General features: G+C 37.0%; 1 protein-coding gene across 3 annotated transcripts in view; it reads left to right on the top strand.

The window, feature by feature from the left end:
• ERCC6L2 (ERCC excision repair 6 like 2) overlaps positions 1–22,535 on the top strand; it is a 156,570-nt gene that overhangs the window by 40,592 nt on the left and 93,443 nt on the right. For 2 of the 3 annotated variants that reach the window (XM_005895844.3, XM_070375322.1), the window contains exons 5-11: positions 3,779–3,940; positions 4,311–4,518; positions 12,826–12,966; positions 13,591–13,704; positions 14,507–14,626; positions 17,534–17,605; positions 19,885–20,030. In XM_005895844.3, coding sequence (XP_005895906.1) covers positions 3,779–3,940; positions 4,311–4,518; positions 12,826–12,966; positions 13,591–13,704; positions 14,507–14,626; positions 17,534–17,605; positions 19,885–20,030 — 963 coding nt within the window. Of the gene's footprint in view, positions 1–3,252; positions 3,355–3,778; positions 3,941–4,310; positions 4,519–12,825; positions 12,967–13,590; positions 13,705–14,506; positions 14,627–17,533; positions 17,606–19,884; positions 20,031–22,535 lie in introns of those variants that run through there. The other variant, XM_070375321.1, reaches the window with a different exon arrangement.

Here is a 22,535-nt window from a genome sequence, read left to right as displayed (position 1 = left end):
ACATTACTTTGTCAACAAAGGTCTATCTAGTCAAGGCTATGGTTTTTCCAGTGGTCATGTATGGATGTGAGAGTTGGACTGTGAAGAAAGCTGAGCGCCGAAGAATTGATGCTTGGTATTGGAGAAGCCTCTGAGAGTCCCTTGAACTGCAAGGAGATCCAACCGGTACATCCTAAAGGAGATCAGTCCTGGGTGTTCATTGGAAGGACTGATGTTGAAGCTGAAACTCCAATACTTTGGCCACCTGACGCTAAGAGCTGACTCATTTGAAAAGACCCTGATGCTGGGAGGGATTGAGGGCAGGAGGAGAAGGGGATGACAGAGGATGAGATAGTTGGATGGCATCACCGACTCAACAGACATGGGTTTGGGTTAACTCCGGGAGTTGGTGACAGACAGGGAGGCCTGGCGTGCTGCAGTTCATGGGGTTGCAAAGAATCAGATACAACTGAGCGACTGAACTGAATTAAATTTGCCCATTCCCGTCCATTTTAGTTCACTGATTCCTAAGATGTCGATGTTCAGTTTTGCCATCTCCTGCTTGAGCACATGCAATTTACCTGATTCATGGACCTAACATTCCAGGTTCCTATGCAATATTGTTCTTTACAACATCGGACTTTACTTTCAGCACCACACAACCGCAACTGAGCATCATTTCTACTTTGGCCCAGCCTCTTCATTCTCTGGAGCTATTAGTAATTGCCCTCTTCCCTAGTAGCATATTGGACACCTTCTGACCTGGGGGGCTCATCTTCCAGCATCATATTTTTTTGCCTTTCATACTGTTCATGGGTTTCTTGCAACAAGAATACTGGAGGGGTTTGACATTCCCTCCTCCAGTGAACCACATTATGTCAGTGTTGAACATTTACCTAATCCAGTTTCCATAGGCATCTGGTCGTTTAAGAACTCAATAACATTAATTAAGAACTCAATAACATTAATTAGATTGTTTCTTGGCTTTCTCTGCTACTGGCATGGGATACTCCTTCCTCTGTTTCATAAGTTGTTTTGTTCATCTTCGTCCCTGCCTTTAAAATCTTGTGATTGTTTTTTCCTCCTTTCCTTTGTTCTTAATCTCTTGTTCTTTATTCAACTTCATGTTAAGAAAATGATCAAACCTATAGAAAAATTGAAGTAATAGTACATGAATATCTATATACTCAATCCCTATATTCACTGGTTTTATGTGTGCTTTTTTTTTTTTGGCAAGATATAAGTTAACGTGTGTGTTGACTATTAAACCCGTTTAGTCTCTTCTAATGTAGAACATTCCCTCAACTTTAATTTTTTAATGTAAGACATTTTGAGGAGACCAGGCCAGTTGTCGTTTAGGGTGTCTCACAAATTTATCTGATTGCTTTTTCAAAGAGTTGTGTATTCCTCTACCATATATATTTTGGTAAGCTGATTTTGATCTAAAGACTTAATTAGATTCAGATCAGACATTTTTGACTAGAATGCTTCATAAATGATACTGTGGACTTCATATTATGTTACATCAGGAAATGTTAATGTCATGTTGTTCTATTATTAAGGTTGCAAAGTTTGTCCTATTGGCTAAGGAGATGATCATCAGATCTCTTCACCTTAAAGATATGTTTCTCCCTTTACAGTTAGAAGTAAATTGTGGGGTTATACTTTTCTGCTAGTTAAATATTCTGGTCCTTCAGTCCTTTTGCTTAGTGGTATTAACATTCAGAAATTATTGTTGTCTGAATCAGTTATTTTATTGTGTTTTCAAAATAATGTTTTCCTAAATTTATCATTTCTTTTACACTTATTAACAGCATCCTCCTACAATTAGGAATTAACCACAGTTTCAACTGACATAGCAAGGTGAATGCTTGATTCTTTTGCCGCCATTTCCAATTTTCAGACTAACGCATTGGTACGGTGGTCATCCACAAAGTTTCTCTCCCATTCCCCAACCCCCTTTTTTTGATTATCAGTGTGGACTCATAGATTATTGAGGTGCAATTTATATGCCATAGAATGTACCCATTTTAAGTATAGAATGGTTTCTAGTAAATTTATAAAGCTGTGCAGTTATCACCCCACCCCAGTTTAAGAACATTTTCATCACCTCAAACAGCTTTTTGTTTTCAATCAGTCTTTCATCCCATCTCCAGTTCTAGGCAACCACTAATCTGCTTTCTGTCTCTATAGAATTGCCTTTTCTGGAAATTTCATGTAAATTTCATACAGTATGTAGTCTTTTGTATCAGGCTTCTTTCGCTTAACATTTTTGAGGTTCCTCCTATAACATGTTTCAGTAGTTTATTCCTTTTTATTGTTGAACAGTACTATTGTATATACCTCATTTTGTTTATCTAATGAATGGACCTTTAGATTGTTTCCAGTTTGGGGCTATTATGAATAATGCTGCTGTGAACATTCATGTACAAATCTTTGAGTAAATGTAAATTTTTTATTTCTAGAGGAAAGATATCTAGGAATGAAATTGCTGAGTGGTGTAAGGAGTTTTAACATTTTAAGAAACAGCCATAGTGTTTTAGAAAAATGTCTGTACTTTGCCAAAGCAGTGTGTCTAATTTTCCTTGCAAACACTTAATTTTGTCAGTCTTTCCTGATTGCCAGTCAAATAGGTTTGTGGTGGTATCTCTCTCTTTTTTTTTTTTTTAAATTATGAACTTTTTATATGCTTATTGGCCTTTATATATCTTCTTTGGTGAAGTGTCTATTAAAATATTTTATCATCTTTTAAATTGGATTGTTTTAACTTCTGTTGAGTTGTAGTAGCTCTTTATATAATCTTATATGCAAATTCTTTTATCAGATTATGATTTGCAAATATTTTCTCAGTAGCATGTCTGTATCATGTCTTTTCATTTTCTTAATGATGTCTGGAAGAGCAAAAGTTTTTTTTAACTTTGATGCAGTTCAACTTATCAAGTTTTTTTTTATTGACCATGCTTTTGGTGTCATAGATCTAAGAAATTTTTCTTTAACCCAAAGTCACAAGAATTTTTCCTGCATTTTATAACTTTTAAAATTTAGCTCTTTTTTTAGGTCTACAATGTATTTTGAGTTAATTTTTATATATGGCATGAGATAAGAGTCTAAAGTGAATTTTTTCATATAACCCTTGGATTTTTATATAGTCAATGTTTTACACTACCCTATAGTCATTATTTCTAATGATGCTTTAATTTTCTAATTAGTTTTGGTCCTGTGTTCTTTGGACATGCCCCCGTTTGTCTTTGAAAGCATCTGTGCTTTCTCAATCTCCAGTATTTCCCTTGCTGCATACCTGAAACCAACTATTTCTCCGTGGGATCCTGCTTCCTTTTAGTGGATTGACTGCTATGGTTGTTCACTGCTATTGGGGTAATAATCAATCCTAAACCTTTTTAGCAGGCAGAGCTATGTAGTGCAACTTTGTAGAAGTCATGAGATTATATTGATATTTTTCATTCATAATTAGCATTATAAGTTTTGCTTATTTTATATTTATTTTTCTTTTTTATTACTTTTAAAAGATTCCTTTTGTGATTTTAGTCATGGTTAAATGAGTTATTTCTTTTCATTGTCCCTAAACAGAATCTCTGCCCTTTTGTCTCCCTACACATTTTACTTTCATGGGTTGTCCAAACTTGTGATCATTTAAAACAACTAAGTGAAAATTCTGTGGAATCATCAGAGAGTAGAGAAGAAAAACTCCAAAACTTTGGTAGAGAAAACTGGCTAAAATTATATAGACTAAGAAAGGGACATTTTTTCAACCTTTTTTCCTTTTTGTCTCACTTTGTAGTTTGGAATGGTCAGCTATCATTGTAGATGAAGCTCATAGAATCAAGAATCCAAAGGCTAGAGTAACAGAAATTATGAAAGCTTTAAAATGTAATGTCCGAATTGGCCTCACTGGAACCATTCTTCAGAACAACATGAAAGAATTGTGGTGTGTTATGGACTGGTGAGTTTAGAAAATTATTTTCTACTTTCTTAACCTTTTTTCCTAATTATTTGTTTCTGAAAAAAATTAGTTGTCTGTTTACAGAGGTGTTTTCTCCCAAACATAGTATGCACAGTAGAGTCCCAGGAAAACCCAGCTTTATGTATTACTCCTGGTCCCTGAAATAAATATCTGAAGTAATTTACCAGTCCCATCATCTTCTTATAGTTATTCACTGAAATTGTCATGAAGAACATTCTGCTTTCTTGCCTTTTGTTACTGTTATCCTTAATAAACACGTGACTTAGTGTATATTTCTTAAGAGCAAAAAGAAGTCTGTTTCTTATTAGTTTAATAAAGCCTTAACATTTTTCTTATTGCCTTTATAAAGGGCTGTGCCAGGACTATTAGGTAGCAGGATCCACTTCAAGAAGCAGTTTTCTGACCCAGTAGAACATGGTCAGAGACACACAGCAACAAAAAGGGAACTAGCTACGGGCCGAAAGGCCATGCAGCGGCTCGCAAGAAAGATGTCTGGGTGGTTTCTCAGACGAACCAAGACTCTAATCAAGGATCAGTTGCCTAAGAAGGAAGACCGGGTGAGAACCGCTTTTGTGTATATTAGGAATTCCTTGTCATGTTTTATTTATTCTGAAAATACTTCTTTTGAAGAGGAAATCTATCTCCTGTGGTGTTTTATGAATACAGTTTTTTAGCATTTTACTCAGTGTGAAAAAAGTTGTTATGTGCAGAATTTCATAAAATATTAATTGAGCCTGAGAAATCTTCCTCACTAACTTTACTAACATTTTATCTAACAGGTCTATTATTAGTACACATTAAACTCATTTCTCTTATTTTAGAACACGAAGGCCTTGATACAATTCTTCCTCAACGAAGAAAGAACTTCTTGCCCTAATGTGTTTTCTGTTCATATTTTGCCCATCTTATACTGTCTGCTGTCTGTAATCCAGTATGTAGTGTGCTGTGCTTAGTCACTGTCATGTCTGACTCTTTGCCACCCCATGGACTGTAGCCCGCCAGGCTCTTCTGTCCATGGGGACTCTCCAGGCAAGAATACTGGAGTGGGTTGCCATGCCTTCCTCCAGAGGATCTTCCCAACCCAGGGATCAAAGCCAGGTCTCCTGCATTGTAAGAGGATTCTTTACCATCTGAGCCACCAGGGAAGCCCAAGAATACTGGAGAGGGTAGCTTATCCCTTCTCCAGGGAGTCTTCCTGACCCAGGAATCAAACCGGGTCAGTGCAATCTCCTGCTTTGCAGGCAGATTCTTTACCAGCTCAGCTACCTGGGAAGCCCATAACCCAGTATGAAAAGTGAAGGTGAAAGTCAGTCAGTCGCGTCCAACTCTTTGTGACCCCATGGACCATACAGTCCATGGAATTCTCCAGGCCAGAATACTGGAGTGGGTAGCCTTTCCTTCTCCAGGTGATCTTCCCAACCCAGGGATTGAACTCAGGTCTCCTGCACTGCAGGCAGGTTCTTTACCAGCTCAGTCATAAGGGAAGCCCATAACCCAGTATATTCTTTGGTATTTTAATTCTCACTACAGAACAAAGTAGTTAAAAGCTTCTTTTTAATAGTTAAATTTCCTGTAGAATGCAATGTATATTTGCACAACTAATTTTAAGAGTTTGCATGAAAATTACAATTAAATTCTGTTAATTGTGTAAGAAAATTTGAAGACTTGACTTTAAGAGGATCTTTTTTATTTTTTATTTTTTCAAACGTTAAACCTTTTATTTTGTATGGGAATATAGCTGATTTGAGCATCTTTTCATGTGTTTATTAGCCATGTATATGTCTTCTTTGGTGAAATATCTATGCAGGTCTTGTGCCCAGTTTTTGATTGGATTGTTTGTTTTTCTGGTATTGAGCTACATGAACTGATTGATATTTTGGAGATTAATTCTTTGTCAGTTGTTTCATTTACTATTATTTTCTCCCATTTTAGGGTTGTCTTTTCACATTGTTTATAGTTTCCTTTGCTGTGCAAAAGCTTTTAAGTTTAATTAGGTCCCGTTTGTTTATTTTTATTTCCTTTACTCTAGGATGTGGTTCACAGAGGGTCTCACTATGATTAATGTCAAGGACTGTAGTGTTTGTGTTTTCCTCTAAGAGATTTACAGTTTCTGGCCTTACATTTAACTCTTAAATCCATTTTGAGTTTATTTTTGTATATAATTTAAGAGGTGTTCTAGTTTCATTCTTTTTCATGTAACTGTCCAGTTTTCCCAGCACCACTCATTGAAGAAGACTGTCTTTTCTCCACTGTATATTCCTACCTCCTTTGTCAAAGATAAGGTACCCATAGGTGTGTGGTTTTATCTCTGGGCTTTCTATATTGTTCCATTGGTCTCTATTTCTATTTTTGTGCCAGTACCATACTGTCTTGATGACTGTAGCTTTATAATATAGTCTCAAGTCAGGAAGGTTGATTCTTCCAGCTCCACTGTTCTTTCTTAAGATAGCTTTGGCTGTTCGAGGTCTTTTGTGTTTCCATACACATTGTGAAAATTATTGTTTTGACAGTAATTTTGTCCTTTGCATTTCTTCATTGTCTGTTGTAACCTCCTTTTTCATTTCTAGTTTTCTTGATTTGATTCCTCTCCTTTTTATTTTTTTTTTTTTTGTAGGACTTCCCTGTAGCTCAAATGGTAAAAAATCTACCTGCAATGCAGGAGACCAGGGTTTGATCCCTGAGTCAGGAAGATCCTCTGGAGAAGGGAATGGCAATCCACTCCAGTATTCTTGTCTGGAGAATCCCAGAGAAGCCTGGTGGGCTACAGTCCGTGGGGTTGCAAAGAGTCGGACATGACTGAGCGACTAACATTTCACTTCACGTCCCTTTTTTTCCTTGATGAGTCTAGCTAATGAATTCTCAATTATATTTTCTCAAAAAACCAGCATTTAGTTTTATTGATCTTTGATATTATCTCCTTCATTTCATTTATTTCTACTTCGGTCTTTATGGTTTCTTTCCTTCTACTAACTTCAGGGGCTTTTTTTTCCGCTCGTCTTTTTCTGGTTGCTTTAGGTGTAGAGTTAGGTTGTTTATTTGATGTTTCTCCTGTTTCTTGAAGTAGGATTATATTGCTGTAAACTTGCCTCTTACGGTGCTGCTTTTCCTCCATCCCAGATTTTGAATTGTCCTGTTTTCATTGTTGTTTGCTTCTAGGTATTTTTTGATTTCCTCTTTAATTTCTTTAGTGACCTCTTAGTTACTCAGAAGCATATTGTTTATCCTCCATGTGTTTGTAGTTTATTTTATAGCTTTTCTCCTGTAGTGGTTATCTAATCTTATAGTGTTATAGTCAGAAAAGATGCTTGAAATGACCTCCCTTTTTAAAATTTACCAAGGCTTGATTTATGACCTAAGGTGTGGTCTGTTCTGGAGAATGTTCTATGTGCATTTGAGAAATAAGTGAAATCTACTGTTTTTAAATGAAATCCCCTGTACATATCTATTAGGTCCAACTGTTTCAGTGTATCACTTAAAGCTTGTTTCTCCTTATTAGTTTTTTGTTTCGATGATCTGTCCATTGGTGTCAATGGGGTGTTAAAGTACCCCACTATTATTGTGTTTCTGTCCATTTTCCCTTTAATAGTTGTTAGAATTTGCCTCGTGTATTGAGGTGCTCCAATGTTGGGTGCATATATATTTATGATTCTTGTATCTTCTTACAATTGATTCCTCAATCACTATATAGTGTCCTTCATTGTCTCTTATAATGGTCTTTAACATCTGTTTTGTCTCATGTAAGTATTGGTACTCCCATTTTCTTTTCATTTCCATTTGCATGGGATATCTTTTTTCAGCCCCTCACTTTCATTCTGTAGGTGTCCGTATATCTGAGGTGGTTCTCTTTTAGACAGCATATATAGGGGTCTTGTTTATGTATCGGTTGAACCAATCTGTATCTTTTGGTTGGAGCATTTAATCCATTTACATTTAAGGTAATTATTGATATGTATGATCCTATTACCATTTACTTAATTGTTTTGGGTTTGTTTTTGTAGGCCTTTTCTTTCGCTTATGTTTCTTGTCTAGAAAAGTACCTTTAGTATTTGTTATAAAGCTGGTTTGGTGTTGCTGAATTCTCTTTACTTTGCTTGTCTGTGAAGCTTTTGATGTCTCCTCTGAATCTGAATGAAATCCTTGCTGGGTAGAGTAATCTTGGTTGTACCTTTTTCATCACTTTAAGTATTCTGCCACTCCCTTCTAGCCTGCAGTTTCTCTTGAAAAATCAGCTGTTAGCCTTATAAGGATCCCCTTGTATGTTATTTGTTGGTTTTCCTTTGCTGCTTTTAATATTTGTTCCTTGTGTTTAATTTTTGTTAGTTTGATTAATATGTGTCTTGGCATCTTTCTCCTTGGGTTTATCCTATATGGGACTCTCTGGGCTTCCTGGACTTGGGTGGCTATTTCCTTTTCCATGTCTGGGAAATTTTTGACTGTAATCTCCTCAAATACTTTCTCATAGCCTTACTTTTTTCCTTCTTCTGGGAGCCCTATAATTGGATGTTGGTGCGCTTGGTGCTGTCCCAGAGGTCTCTGAGGCTCTCTTCATTCCTTTTTAGTCTTTACTCTGCTCTGCTTCAGTTATTTCTACCATTCTGTCTTTCAGCTCACATATACACTCTTCTGCCTCAGGTATTCTGCTGTTGGTTCCCTCTAGTTTAATTTTAATCTCAGTTATTGTGTTGTTCATTGTTGAGTGTCTATTCTTTATTCCTTTTAGGTTCTTGTTAAACATTTCTTGTATCTTCTCAGTCACCCCCTCCATTATATTTATCTGTGCCTCCATCTTATTTCCAAGATGTGGATCATCATTACAGTCATTATTCTGCATCCATTTTCAGGTAGACTGAATATTTCCTCTTTATTTGTTTGGTCTTGCGAGTTTTTACCATGTTCCTTCAACTGCTGCATGTTTATCTGTCTTTTCGTTTCACTTAATTTACTGTGTTTGGGGTCTCCTTTCTGCAGACTGGAAGGTCGTAGTTTCTCATAATTGCGGAGTCTGCCTCCATGGGTAAGGTTGGACTAGTGATTGTGAAGGCTTCCTAGTTTGGGGGACTTGGGCCTCTGTTCTGGTTGATGGAGCTGGATCTTGTTTCTCTGAAGGGCAGCGCCATATCCAGTAGTGTGCTGGGGTGTCTGTTGGCTTGGTATGGCTTTGGGCAGCATGTCTGCTAGTGGACAGAATTGAGTTCCTATTTTGCTGAAGTTTTGACCTGAGATGTGCAGCTCTGAAGCTTGCGGCCTTTGTGGGGGGCTTGGTCTTAGCATTGAGATAGAGGCCTTTGGGAGTGCTCTTGTTGATTAACGTTCCATGGGTTTGTGAGTTCTCTGGTGATCCAGAGTCCTGGACTCAGGTCTCCCACCTAGGGAGTTCAGGTCCAACTCCTTACTATAGCATCAGGGCTTCACAGGTCACACAGCACAGAAAACAAAACCCCAAGAATAATGGTGAAAGCAACACTCAACAGGCCAGAGCACCCAAAGAAACTCACATACTTACAAAAGAGAAAGAAGAGAGAAAAAAGAGAAGAGAAGAAACAGAAAGGATAAAAACAGGAGTTAAAAAAGAGAGTAGTCAAACCAATAGGTAAACTTGAAAATGAAAATGAATACGAAAAACTAGACTAGCAAAAACACGAAATCAAAAACATGGGAAAATACAATATAACTAAAGAGTACTGTAAAAATAGGAAAATAAAATGAACGTATTTAAAAATAAGATGTTTCAAAAATAGGAAAGAGTATATTATAAAAAGAAAAAATTAAATAAAATAAAAAATAAAAATTATAAAATTAAAAAATTAAAATTAAAAAGTATATTATAAAAAAATTAAAAATTATATAAAAGAAAAATAAAATTAAAAATTATATAAAAGAAAATTAAAATTAAAAGTAATGAAGGAAATACTTTGGCCACCTGATGTGAAGAACTGACTCCTTGGAAGTCAGGAGGAAGCATCCTCCTGATGCTGGGAAAGACTGAAGGCAGGAGGAGAAGGGGACGACAGAGGATAAGATGGTTGGATGGCATCACCAACTGGATGGACTTGAGTTTGAGCAAGCTCTGGGAGTTGGTGATAGACAGGGAAGCCTGGTGTGCTGCAGTCCATGGCATCACAAAGTCAGACACAACTGAGCAACTGAACTGAACTGAATGAAGAAAAACAACATTAGAACAATATGGAAAAGAAAACAAAAATAGAATGATATTAAGAAGAATGTCCTCATGATTTCTCCATTGACTTCTCCACACAGTGTGCTCCAGTCAATCTGCCTACTCAGAAAGTCCTCCAATATTTCTAGGAAAATGTCTGGATCTGTTATTGGCAGTGTGAGGTTGGCGCAGATTCAGGTCTTCCCTTACTCCAGTTTATACTTGCTCCCCAAAGCCACAATTGCCCCTAGAGTTCACAGTCTCAGGCTTATTGTGGGGATTTAATCCATTGCATCTGCGGCTGCAGGAGTGATTTCCCCTTTTCTCCTTTGCTCGCAGAGCTCCTGGTGTTCCACTTTGGTTCTGGCCCTGTCTCTGCTTGCAGGCTGCCCTCTGGTGTCTGTTCCCTGCCCAGACAGGAGGGGGCGAGAGTAGCAGCTTATTGGGGCTCAGTTTCTCGGTTGGGCTGGGGAGAGGTGGGGTAGGGAAGACATAGTTGGGGTGTGTGGGGAGTGCCCACTGTGACTGAGACCTGCAGGAAATCCCTGAAGTCTGAGGTGGATTGTGTGCTTCCCCAACGCAGGGGGTTGGCCCTGCGTTTGTGGGTCCCTCAGTAGAACCAAGCTGCTCAGGCTCCCAGGAAGGTATGGTCAGTGACCCATGCTCACTCACAGCATGGTGGCAGCTGTGACCTCTGGAGTCGAAACTGTAGTGGCCTCCTGTCTTCTGTCTTTGCCATTCACACCTGCTTTTCTTCTGGGGTCACAGATTGCAGCTGGCTTATCCCACCTATGGCACTTGTGAAGATGGGGTCCTGCATTCTACGTGTGCAGTTAGAGCATTCCCACGGCAATAGTCTCTTGCCTCTCTGGTGGGCCCAGGCTTTTCTCTGTACTCCCTCAGTTGTGTTTTACTAGTCCCCTCAGAATACCTTCATGACAGCCAATGCCAGTCCTTTCCCTGGGGTCTGACCCCTGAAGCCTGAGCGCTGAGCCTGCACTCACTGCTGTGGGCATGTAGCCACTTCTTGCCTGAGGAGTGCTGTTTGGTTACAGTCTCTGTGGGGAATTCTCTCCATTTTGCCTTCCCAGCACCTGTTGCTGTGTTCCCCTCTGAGGTTCCAAAGCTCCTCCTAGACTCTGCCTGCGAGAAGGTTTCTCTTCCGCCTTCACAACTCCCTCCCCTATGGCACAGGTCCTGGTCCTGAAATCCTTTGTCTCTTTTTTTATCCTTATCTTCTGCCCTGGGGATTGACTTGCCTTTTTGGAAATCCCCAGGGTCTTCTGCCAGCATCCAGAATGTGTTCTGTAGGAGTTGTTCCACATGCATATGAATTTTTGATGTATTTGTGGAGAGGAAGGTAATCTCCCTGTCTTATTCCTTCATCATCTTAAAAGTCCCCACCTCTGAGAATAAATGTTAAATGTTCTCACCATACACACAAAAAGTAGTTATGTGACGTGATGAATGTGTTAAATAGCCATATTGCTATGCTTATAATTTTATAATAAAATCACATATCAAATCATAATGTTGTACACTGTAAACTTATATGTTAATTATATCTTAATAAACTTGGGGTAAAATAATAATTCAGAATTTCCGCCTGTACCTTAATCATTGACCCTATCTTCAATATTCTCTTTTTATTCTTATATCCACAATTTGTCTTCTTTTTGCAGTAATGTTCTGTTGTAATGATACACACATATAAATGTTTAAAAATAGATGGCTTTCCCTCTTATTCACATGCCTCAAAGTCCCTCTATATATATATATAGTTTTATGACCCTGGTTACATACGGCTGTATCTCGAAGAACTTTACCAATTTCCAGACTACCAGAAATACAAGGCAATTACTCACTGGCATTATTTTCTTGTGTTTTCCTCTTTTCTTGAATTTGGGCACAAGGTGGCAATTTTACAAGTTTTGCCTTCATGTGTATTTGTTTAATTCTTATATTTACTAATTTTGGGAATTTATAGCAAAAATACTTTATCCTATCTTCAGTAATAGGAAGTTTTAAATATTTTTCCAAATTTTCAAGTAATTCACTAAGTATTATCTGTGTCATTGTTCTAAAAATCTTTCCTTTTCTAGTTTCTTTATTTGATCTAAACTTTAATCACTTATTTGCATGATGGGCTAATAATGTGGAATGCTGAAAAGACCCACAAGAATATGTTGAGAAATTTATAAGGAAATCACATACTTAGCTTTTTCATATTTTGAGTTTGTAAAATTAAAGAACAAATTGTGAGATTTATTAGAAAAGTATAATTTGTATAGTTTAGGTGAGGTTATAGCACAGAATTAGGAGAAGTCTTCTTGTGTTTTTCTGTTATACAGTGATGTGCACTAAGTTGCCTCAGTAGTGTCTAACCCTTTGTGAACCTATGGACCATAGCCCCCCAGGCTCCTTGGTCTATGGGATTCTCCAGGCAAAAATACTGGAGTAGGTTGCCATGCCCTTCAGGGGATCTTCCCGACTCCGGGATCGAATCCACGTCTCCTGCGTTGGCAGGCAGGTTCTTTACCACGAGTGCCACCTGGGAAGCCCATATAATGATTACATGGGCTAATCATGTAAGAAAAATTACAGTTTATGAGCAATTTTCACTCTTACAGTCTGTGAAACCCGATGTGCATTGTAATTATCATTGCTATAAAAATACTAATAACTACCTTCTATTTTATCTTGACAGATGGTATATTGTTCTCTGACAGATTTTCAAAAAGCTGTCTATCAAACAGTATTAGAAACCGAAGATGTGTCTTTGATACTTCAGTCTTCTGAGCCTTGTACCTGCAACAGTGGCCAGAAAAGAAGAAATTGTTGTTATAAGGTAAGTATTTCAGTGTGGTATGTTTTCCTGGTAGCTCAGATGATAGAGAATCCTCCTGCAATGCGGGAGACCTGGGTTCACTCCCTGGGTTGGGAAGATCCCCTGGAGGAGAGCATGGCAATGCCTCTAGTATTCTTGCCTGGAGAATCCCCATGGACACAGGAGTCTGATGGGCTACAATCCACGGGGTTGCAGAGTCTGACACAACTGAGTGACTAAGCACATTACATGATATCTTTACTGTCTTGTTTTTGATTACAAAGTACTCAATTCTAGTATCAGAGTAAGTAGCAGGTAATATAACTTTTCCTCATGTGGTTTTTTATCTGTAGAAGCTGTGTCACCGTGTATACTTCCTGGAATGAGGACTTTCTCTACTCTTTTATTAAAAACATCATTGTGTTATGGTTTACCAAAAGTACAATTCCACATTAGTGATTCATGGATATTTTGTGTATCATTTGACCATTATTTTCTCATAATGTATTGTGCTGATAACCGGATAATATTGTGCTGATAAAAACCAGATAATAAATATTATTGTGATATATTTTTGGTGTAATTAGTTACATAGACATGTTAGTCCCTTGCTTATTTTTATTTTCTGTACTTTTATGGTTACAGACCAATTCACAGGGTGAAACAGTGAAAACCTTGTATTTCAGTTACCTTGCAGTCCTTCAGAAGGTAGCTAACCATGTGGCATTACTGCAGACTACTAGCACCTCTAGACAACAGGTTTGGGTTGGCTTTTTAAATTTCTTTGTGATGCTATTTAGTATATTTGGTGTAAAATTTCTTAGCCAAATATCCTTAAGTTATCTTTGTATGAAATTTAAGAGGTAACTGACTTGCTTGTTTTTTCATTTAGATATCAGAGACGTTTATGCATTTAAATTTTTAATCAAAGTCAGAAAAGTTAACCTTAAATCTTTTTTATGCCTCTGATATGTTCATATTATTTTCATTTTCCTAATAACTTTTGATATATTACCAACTAAAGATATTTGATGAGTCCATTGTAATTCCACTAATAATGTATCTAATTATGTTTATCTAATCTATTGTATTAAAATGAGGCTTTATAATAATCCGTGTATTAAATATTTAGTAAAAATGAGTAATTTCAAAATTTAGACACACATGAAATCATTGGCTTTAGTCATGTCAGTTGTGTCTAAAGCACAATGTAAATAAAAAGATCTTTTTAAAAGCTTTTTGTATACTTTTCATATTTTGCTTTTGTGTGATAGGCTTGAGGCTGTTAAAATGTAATTTTAAAAGACTACTCTTTGAGAAGTATTCAGTTACTTATTTTGAAAATCTTAAAAAAGTAACAGTAAAATTAGTAACCATATCACTATCTCAGAACTCCTCAAAGCCTTACATGTTTAACATATCACTTTAAGGTATTTTGAATTAAAGAAGGCAAAACTTTCAACCTAATACATTCCTTCTAAATATATTTTTTATAAATATTTTCAAATTATACAGGTTTAAAAATGCTGAGATTTCTTTTCTTCTTCCTTTTCCCTTTAAGGAAACACTTATCAAAAGGATATGTGATCAGGTATTTTCCAGATTCCCAGATTTTGTGCAAAAAAGCAAAGATGCAGCCTTTGAAACACTTTCTGACCCAAAATACAGTGGAAAAATGAAGGTAAGTTGTTGTTCTTTCAGTTTGCATATATGCAAGGATGATGTATTTTAAAGTTTAAATATTTATGCAAGGAGATCCAACCAGTCCATCCTAAAGGAGATCTGTCCTGGGTGTTCATTGGAAGGACTGATGTTGAAGCTGAAACTCCAATACTTGGGCCACCTGATGCGAAGAGCTGACTCATTTGAAAAGACCCTGATGCTGGGAAAGATTGAGGGCAGGAGGTGAAGGGCATGACAGAGGATGAAATGGTTGGATGGCATCACTGACTCGATGGACGTGGGTTTGGGTGGACTCTGGGAATTGGTGATGGACAAGGAGGCCTGGCATGCTGCGATTCATGGGGTCACAAAGAGTCAGACACGACTGAGTGACTGAACTGAATTGAGCTGAAATAAAACGGGTTGTCTTTATTATATAGTTCAGAAAAACCTTTTGCTTAGTACAGAAAATTTCTTTTCTTTCCTTTGTGGTTTTCTTTTCCACAGTGTTTGGAGCTGTCATTGCCAGATGTGTAAGTGCCTGTTTTAAAAATAACAGTATTACTACTATTACACAGGCTTTGGATTATTTGCTTCCTCTCTAAACACACTGCATATGGGGGCAAGTTATTGGCATTTTGGCGTCAAAATCAAATCTGGAATTCAGGATTTACTGTAATAGAGAAACAGAGGGGATGAAATGAGAAGAGGTATATATCTGACTGATTATTGTAGAAAATAAATATCAGAGTTTTTAGAACCTAGGTGTAATTAAACACATTTTATTACATATACTTAAAGAAAATTTGAATACTTACTAAAAGAAATTTGTTATTGTTCAGTCTCTAAGTTATGTCCTACTCTTTGCAACAGCATGGACCTGTAGCAATCCATGCTCCTCTGCCATCCATTATCTCCTGGAGTTGGCTCAAATTCATGTCCATTGAGTTGGTAATGCTATCCAACTATCTCATTCTCTTGTCACTTCATTTTGCCTTCAATCTTTGCCAGCATCAGGGTCTTTTCCAATGAATCGGCTCTTCGCATCAGATGGTCAAAGCTTCAGCTTCAGCATCATTCCTTCCAATGAACATTCATGATCAATTTCCTTTTGGATTGACTGATTGGATCTCCTTGCAGTCCAAGGGACTCTCAAAAGTCTTCTTTCTCTAGCACTACAATTCAGAAACATCAGTTCTTCAGCACTCAGCCTCTTTATGGTCCACCTCTCACAACTGTACATGACTGCTGGAAAAACCATAGCTTTGTAGGCACAGTGATGTCTCTGCTTTCTAGCATGCAATCTAGGTTTGTCATAGCTTTACTTTCAAGGAGCAAGTGCCTTCTGATTTCATGGCTGCAGTCACTGCAGTGATTTTGCAGCCCAAGAAAAGAAAATCTATCACTACTTTCACTTTTTACCTTTCATTTTGCCATGAAGTGATGGGACTGGATGCCATGATCTTGTGTATGTGTGTGTGAGTTGTTCAGTCGTGTCCAACTCTTTACGACCCCATGGGGTGTATGTAGCCTGCCAGTCTCTTTTGTCCATGGGATTCTCCAGGCATAGGACTGTAGACTACCAGGCTCCTCCGTCCATGGGATTTCCCAGGCAAGAATACTGGAGTGGGTTGCCATTTCCTTCCCCAGGGGATCTTCACAACCCAGGGATCAAACTCAGGTCTCCCACATTGCAGGCAGACGCTGTACCCTCTGAGCCAACCAGGGAGGCCCCAACTAAGCCATGATCTTAGTTTTTATTAATGTTGAGTTTCAAGCCAGCTTTTTCACTCTCCTCTTCACTCTCATCAAGAGGCTCTTTGGTTCCTCTTCACTTTACACCATTAGAATGGTACAATATATATATTTGAGGATGTTGATATTTCTCCCGGCAATCTTGATTCCAACTTGGGCTTCGTCTAGCCCAGCATTTCGCATGATATACTCTGCACAGAAGTTAAATAAGCAGTGTAACAATATACAGCCTTGTCTTAACACCTTTCTCAATACTGAATCAGTCAATTGTTCCATGTCTTGTTCTCCCTATTACATCTTGAACCACATACAGGTTTCTCAGGAGGCAGATAAGATGGTATGGTACTCCCATCTCCTTAAGAATTTTCTATAGTTTCTACTGATCCACAGAGTCAAAGGCCTTAGCCTAGTCAATGAGGCAGAAGTCCTGTGCCACTGCTGAGTATTCCAAATTTGCTGACATATTGAGTACAGCACTTTAACAGCATTGTCTTTTAGGATTATAAATAACTCAGCTGCAGTTCTGTTACCTCCACTAGCTTTATTCATAGTAATTAGTAATGCTTCCTAAGGCTCACTTGACTTAACACTCCAGGGTGTCTGGCTCTAGGTAAGTGTCTGCACCATTGCGGTTATCTGGGTCATTAAGACCTTTTTTGTACAGTCCTTCTGTGTACACCTTTTCTTAATCTCTTCTGCTTCTGTTAGGTCCATACCATTTCTGTCCTTCATTGTGCCCATCCTTGCATGAAATATTCCCTTGACATCTCTAGTTTTCTTGATATTAGATGGATATCTAGGCCCAAGTCCTAAAAGAAATACTGTTCTGTAATTTAGTTTCTGAACATACTGTAAGTATAAAAAAGTGTTTTTGGAAATTAAATTAATCCATTTAAATGCATCTCATAATCTAAAATGCTTCCTTTTTATTAATCCAGATGAGATGAACTAAGTCCTTGAGCAATTTAATTTACCTCATTTTTAATAATATGATGAATTTCATGTAATATCTAATACTTTAAACTTGGAAAAAATGAAGGGAATTATCAAAGATTACTCAGATTATATTGTATAAAATAATTTTTAAAAAAATTCTTAAGTGATGTGTATGTATATAAAGTATACTTTTTAGTGAAACTGGTTCACTGATGTTCTTGTGGTTCTCTTCCAGGTTCTTCAGCAGCTTTTAAATCATTGCAGGAAAAACAAAGATAAAGTTCTTCTTTTCTCCTTTTCCACCAAGGTGAGTTTTGTCTGGAGCATATTTTTGATTGACTCAGGTCTAGTTCCTGAGGCTTAAAAGTCTATAAAGAGATCTCTGTATCTTAAAGAGGTAAAAAAAGCATCCAGCCACATTTACTACTTACGTATCTTCTGTCAGTTCAGTTCAGTTCAGTTCAGTTTACTCACTCAGTCATGTCCAACTCTTTCCGACCCCATGGACTGCAGCATGCCGGGCTTCCCTATCCATCACCAACTCCTGGAGCTTACTCAAGCTCCTGTCCATTGAGTTGGGGATGCCATCCAACCATCCCCTTCTCCTCCCACCTTCAATCATTCCCAGCATCAGAGTCTCTTCAATTGAGTAAGTTCTTTGCATCCGGTGGCCAGAATATTGGAGTTTCAGCTTCAGCATCAGTCCTTCCAGTGAATACTCAGGACTGATTTCCTTTAGGATGGACTGGTTGGATCTCCTTGCTGTCCAAGAGACTCTCAACAATCTTCTCCAACATCACAGTTCAAAAGCATCAATTCTTTGGCACTCAGCTTTCTTTATAGTCCAACTCTCACATCCCTACATGACTACTGGCAAAACCATAGCTTTGACTAGATGGACCTTTGTTGGCAAAGTAATATCTCTGCTTTTTAGTATGCTGTCTAGGTTGGTTATAACTTATCTTGCAGGGAGCAAGCATCTTTTAATTTCATGACTGCGGTCACCATCTGCAGTGATTTTGGAGTCCAAAAAATAAAGTCTGTCACTGTTTCCCATCAAGTGATAGGACCAGATGCCATGATCTTTGTTTTCTGAATGTTGAGCTTTAAGCGAACTTTTTCACTCTCCTCTTTCACTTTCATCAAGGGGCTCTTTAGTTTTTCTTCACTTTCTGACATAAGGGTGGTGTCATCTGCATATCTGAGGTTATTGATATTTCTCCCAGCAGTCTTGATTCCAGCTTGTGCTTCGTCCAGTCCAGCATTTCTCATGATGTACTCTGCATATAAGTTAAATAAGCAGGGTGACAATATACAGCCTTGATGTCCTCCTTTTCCCTATTTGGAACCAGTCTGTGGTTCCATGTCCATTTCTGACTGTTGCCTCTTGACCTGCATACTGATTTCTCAGGAGGCAGGTCAGGTGGTCTGGTGTTTCCATCTCTTTAAGAAATTTCTACAGTTTGTTGTGATCCACACAGGCAAGGCTTTGACATAGTCAATAAAGCAGAAGTAGATGTTTTTCTGGAACTCTCTTGCTTTTTCGATGATCCTGCGAATATTGGCAATTTGATCTCTGGTTCCTCTGCCTTTTCTAAATCCATCTTGAACATCTGGAAGTTCACAGTTCACATATTGCTGAAGCCTGGCTTGGAGAATTTTGTGTATTATTTTGTCAGCATGTGAGATGAGTGCAATTGTGCTGTAGTTTGAGCATTCTTTGGCATTGCCTTTCTTTGGGATTGGAATGAAAACTGACCTTTTCCAGTCCTGTGGCCACTGCTGAGTTTTCCAAATTTGCTGGCATATTGAGTGCAGCACTTTCACAGCATCATCTTTTAGGATTTGAAATAGCTCAACTGGAATTCCATCACCTCCACTAGCTTTGTTCGTAGTGATGCTTCTTAAGACCCACTTGACTTCACATTCCAGGATGTCTGGCTCTACGTGAGTGATCATACCATCGTGATTATCTGGGTCATGAAGAACTTTTGTATAGTTCTTCTGTATATTCTTACCACCTCTTCCTAGTATCTTCTGCTTCGTAATAATTTCTGTAGGAAATGGTAATGAGGTAAACAACTTTTAAAACAGATACTTAAATCTCCATTGCCTTCTCCGATATCAGAATTACTATGAAATAGCAAACATAAAGATAGATTTCTAATTCTCTACTTAGATGTTTTTGTTAATAATTAAAATGTTCTTTTAAGATATTTAAGATATTTTAGAATGTGGACTATAGCAAAAATAATGAATATAATTAGATAAATGAGTTGACCAATACTTTTCTTTTTATTCCTTTTTTTTTTTTTTTGGTTTAGAAAGCTAAAGATCGGGTTTTTTCCCTTGAAAGATTGATTTTTCTTTTTTTAACACAAAGGTTGCCGAATGTTAAAGTCAGTTTCAGTATAATAGTAGGAAGATGTATGAGTCAGAAGTTAGAAAAATATTTGTTGCCCTTGTAATTGTAAGAAAGAAACTGTGAACAGAGATATTAATACTTAGTACAGCTCATCTGTATAATGGTATGACACTTATTAAACCATGAGTTTATCTTTGCATGTCTCTGTATCTCTCCTCTAGTTGCTTGATGTGCTGCAGCAGTACTGTATGGCATCTGGACTGGATTACCGACGACTTGATGGAAGTACAAAATCAGAGGAAAGAATCAAGATTGTGAAAGAATTCAACAGTACTCAAGATGTAAACATTTGCCTTGTCTCTACAATGTAAGAAAATAAAATTTTATAACTTGATTTCTATCTAATTGCTCTTAAGATTTAAGATAATCCTTAAACTGTTACTGGATTTTCAGTGATTATGCTTCTATTGCTGTGTTTCATTTAGCTTTAAGGAGAAGCAACAAAAATGCTATTAATGTTGACTGGGATAACAATATTGAGTTTTATCTAAACTTCTCTGTCAGTTCCATTATTTTCATCCTCTTTATATGTCTGGCTTTATTTTTTAAAATATCCGAAAAGTGGCTGCTTCTTCATTGAAATATTCTATAGTTTTTTGACTTGTGTGTTGTAGTTACAACAGTCAGACTTAGTTGAATAATCAAGTTATTAATTGAATAGTTGAGAGTCACGTGTCAGTGATTTTCAAACTGTGGTCAAGGAACCCTTGAGAACCCATAAGGAAGGCTTAATGGACCAGGAGTTTCCCTCCTCTGTCTCTACCTGGTCTCAAGGAGAGCAGCTGAACATTTATAGGTTTTATAAAGCTAAATCAGTTCTAACACCTGTTTATGAATCTCAGTGAACTTTTTAAGACATACACGTACTTTAGAAAAAATTTAAGTTGATATAAACACCTGAGAAGATTAGTCTCTTTTGGCAGGGGTGACAAATCTGTAACTTTTTAACATCTAATATAATAAGTATTTTATAGATATACTCCCACTGTCTTTCAAAAAGAATTTCAAAGGACGTTTATTTATTTATTTATTTATTCAAGATTGTAGTATAGTTGACTTACAATGTCATGTAAGTTTCAGGTATACAGTAGAAAGATTCAATAACCTATATTATTTTTCAGGTTCTTTTCCCTTTTATGTTACTGCAAAATACTGAATATAGTTCTCTATGCTATACAGTAGGTTCTTGTTGGTTATCTGTCTTCTCTATAGTAGTGTATATATGTTAATCCCATCCTCCTAACATATCCCTCCCCTCCCTTGATCTGTGAGTCTTTTTCTGTTTTAAATATGAGTTCATTTGTATCTTTTTTTTAATTCCATGTATAAGTGATATCATATGATATTTATCTTTATCTGGCTTACTTTACTTAGTAAGATAACCTCAAAGTCCATTCATGTTGCTGCATTGTATATATATGAATTTATCCATTCATCTGTGGATGGACATTTAAGTTACTTCCATGTCTTGGCTCTTATAGATAGTCCTGCAGTGAACACTGGGATGGATGTATCTTTTCCAATAATAGTTTTCTCCAGATATATGCCCAGGAGTGGAATTGTAGGATCATATGGTAGTTATACTGTTTTTCATCGTGATTATACCAGTTTACATTCCCACCAGCAGTGTAGGAGGGTTCCCTTTTCTCTCTCCAGCATTTATTATTTGTAGACTTTTTGATGAGGGCCATTCTGAATGGAGTAAAGTGATAGATACCTCATTGTAGTTTTGATTTGCATTTATCTAATAATTAGTGATTTTACACATTTTTTTATGTGCCTGTTGGCCATCTGTATGTCTTCTTTGAAGAAATGTCTGTTTAGGTCTTCTGCCCATTTTTTTGATTGGATTGTTAGTTGTTGTTCTTGATATTGAGCTTTATGAGCTGTTTGTATATTTTTGAAATTAATCTCAAGGGACTTTAAAAAAAAAACATAAAATACAAAGAGGGAAAAAGTGAGTAAAAAAAAAAAATTGCTTTGGAAATTCCCTAGAGGTCCTGTGATTAGGACTTAGTGCTTTTACTGCCATGGGATATGTTCAGTCACCGGTAAAGGAACTAAGGTCGCACAAGTTATACAGCATGGCCAAAAAACAGAAAAATTACAGTGAGAAATCAAATATATGTGGTGAGTGAACTACTTAACTGCTGAGGACTAAAATTATTCTTGAATTCTTACAGCTAAGGCCTGAGAAGCTCTAGATTTCCATTTACTTGTGAATGAATTCAAGAGGAATTTCACACATGAGTCCTTAAATACTCAGTATTAAATGACATAGAACACTGTCTTCAGCTAAGTTTTATCAAACACATATAAGCATTCTTAATTTTTAAATAATGTTTTAAAGGTAATAAATATCTTCAACAACAGTTCAAATAGTACAGAATTTATCATGACAACCAATTATCTTTCATTATTGTTCTGCTCACCTGTAGTCTAATTTGATAAGCTCTGCCATAAAGTTCCTAATTATCACTTCAGCTATATTGCAAATTGCTATTTAATCTGTCCATTGAATTTTTAATTTTAAAATCTATTTTTTGTGTTTAGAAGTCCTGTCAGCTGATTTTTCAGCAAAACTTTATAGGACAGGAGGGAGTAACACATTATATTTAAAGTACTGAAATGAAAAAAAAACTTATGGCCAAGAATACTTTACCAGCAAGGTTATCATTCAGAATTGAAGGAGAGAAGAAGTTTACCACACAAGCAGAAGCTAAAAGTTCATCATCACAAAATGGATCCTATAACAAATGTGAAAGGATCTTCTTCAAGTGAAAGGAAAAGGCCATAACCAGAAATAACAAAA

This window comes from Bos mutus, chromosome 8, assembly GCF_027580195.1.
Source record: "Bos mutus isolate GX-2022 chromosome 8, NWIPB_WYAK_1.1, whole genome shotgun sequence".
In the NCBI taxonomy this organism is placed as follows: Eukaryota; Metazoa; Chordata; class Mammalia; order Artiodactyla; family Bovidae; genus Bos; species Bos mutus.
The sequence above is the reverse complement of the archived record's forward strand: the minus strand, read 5'-3'. Positions and strand labels throughout refer to the sequence as shown.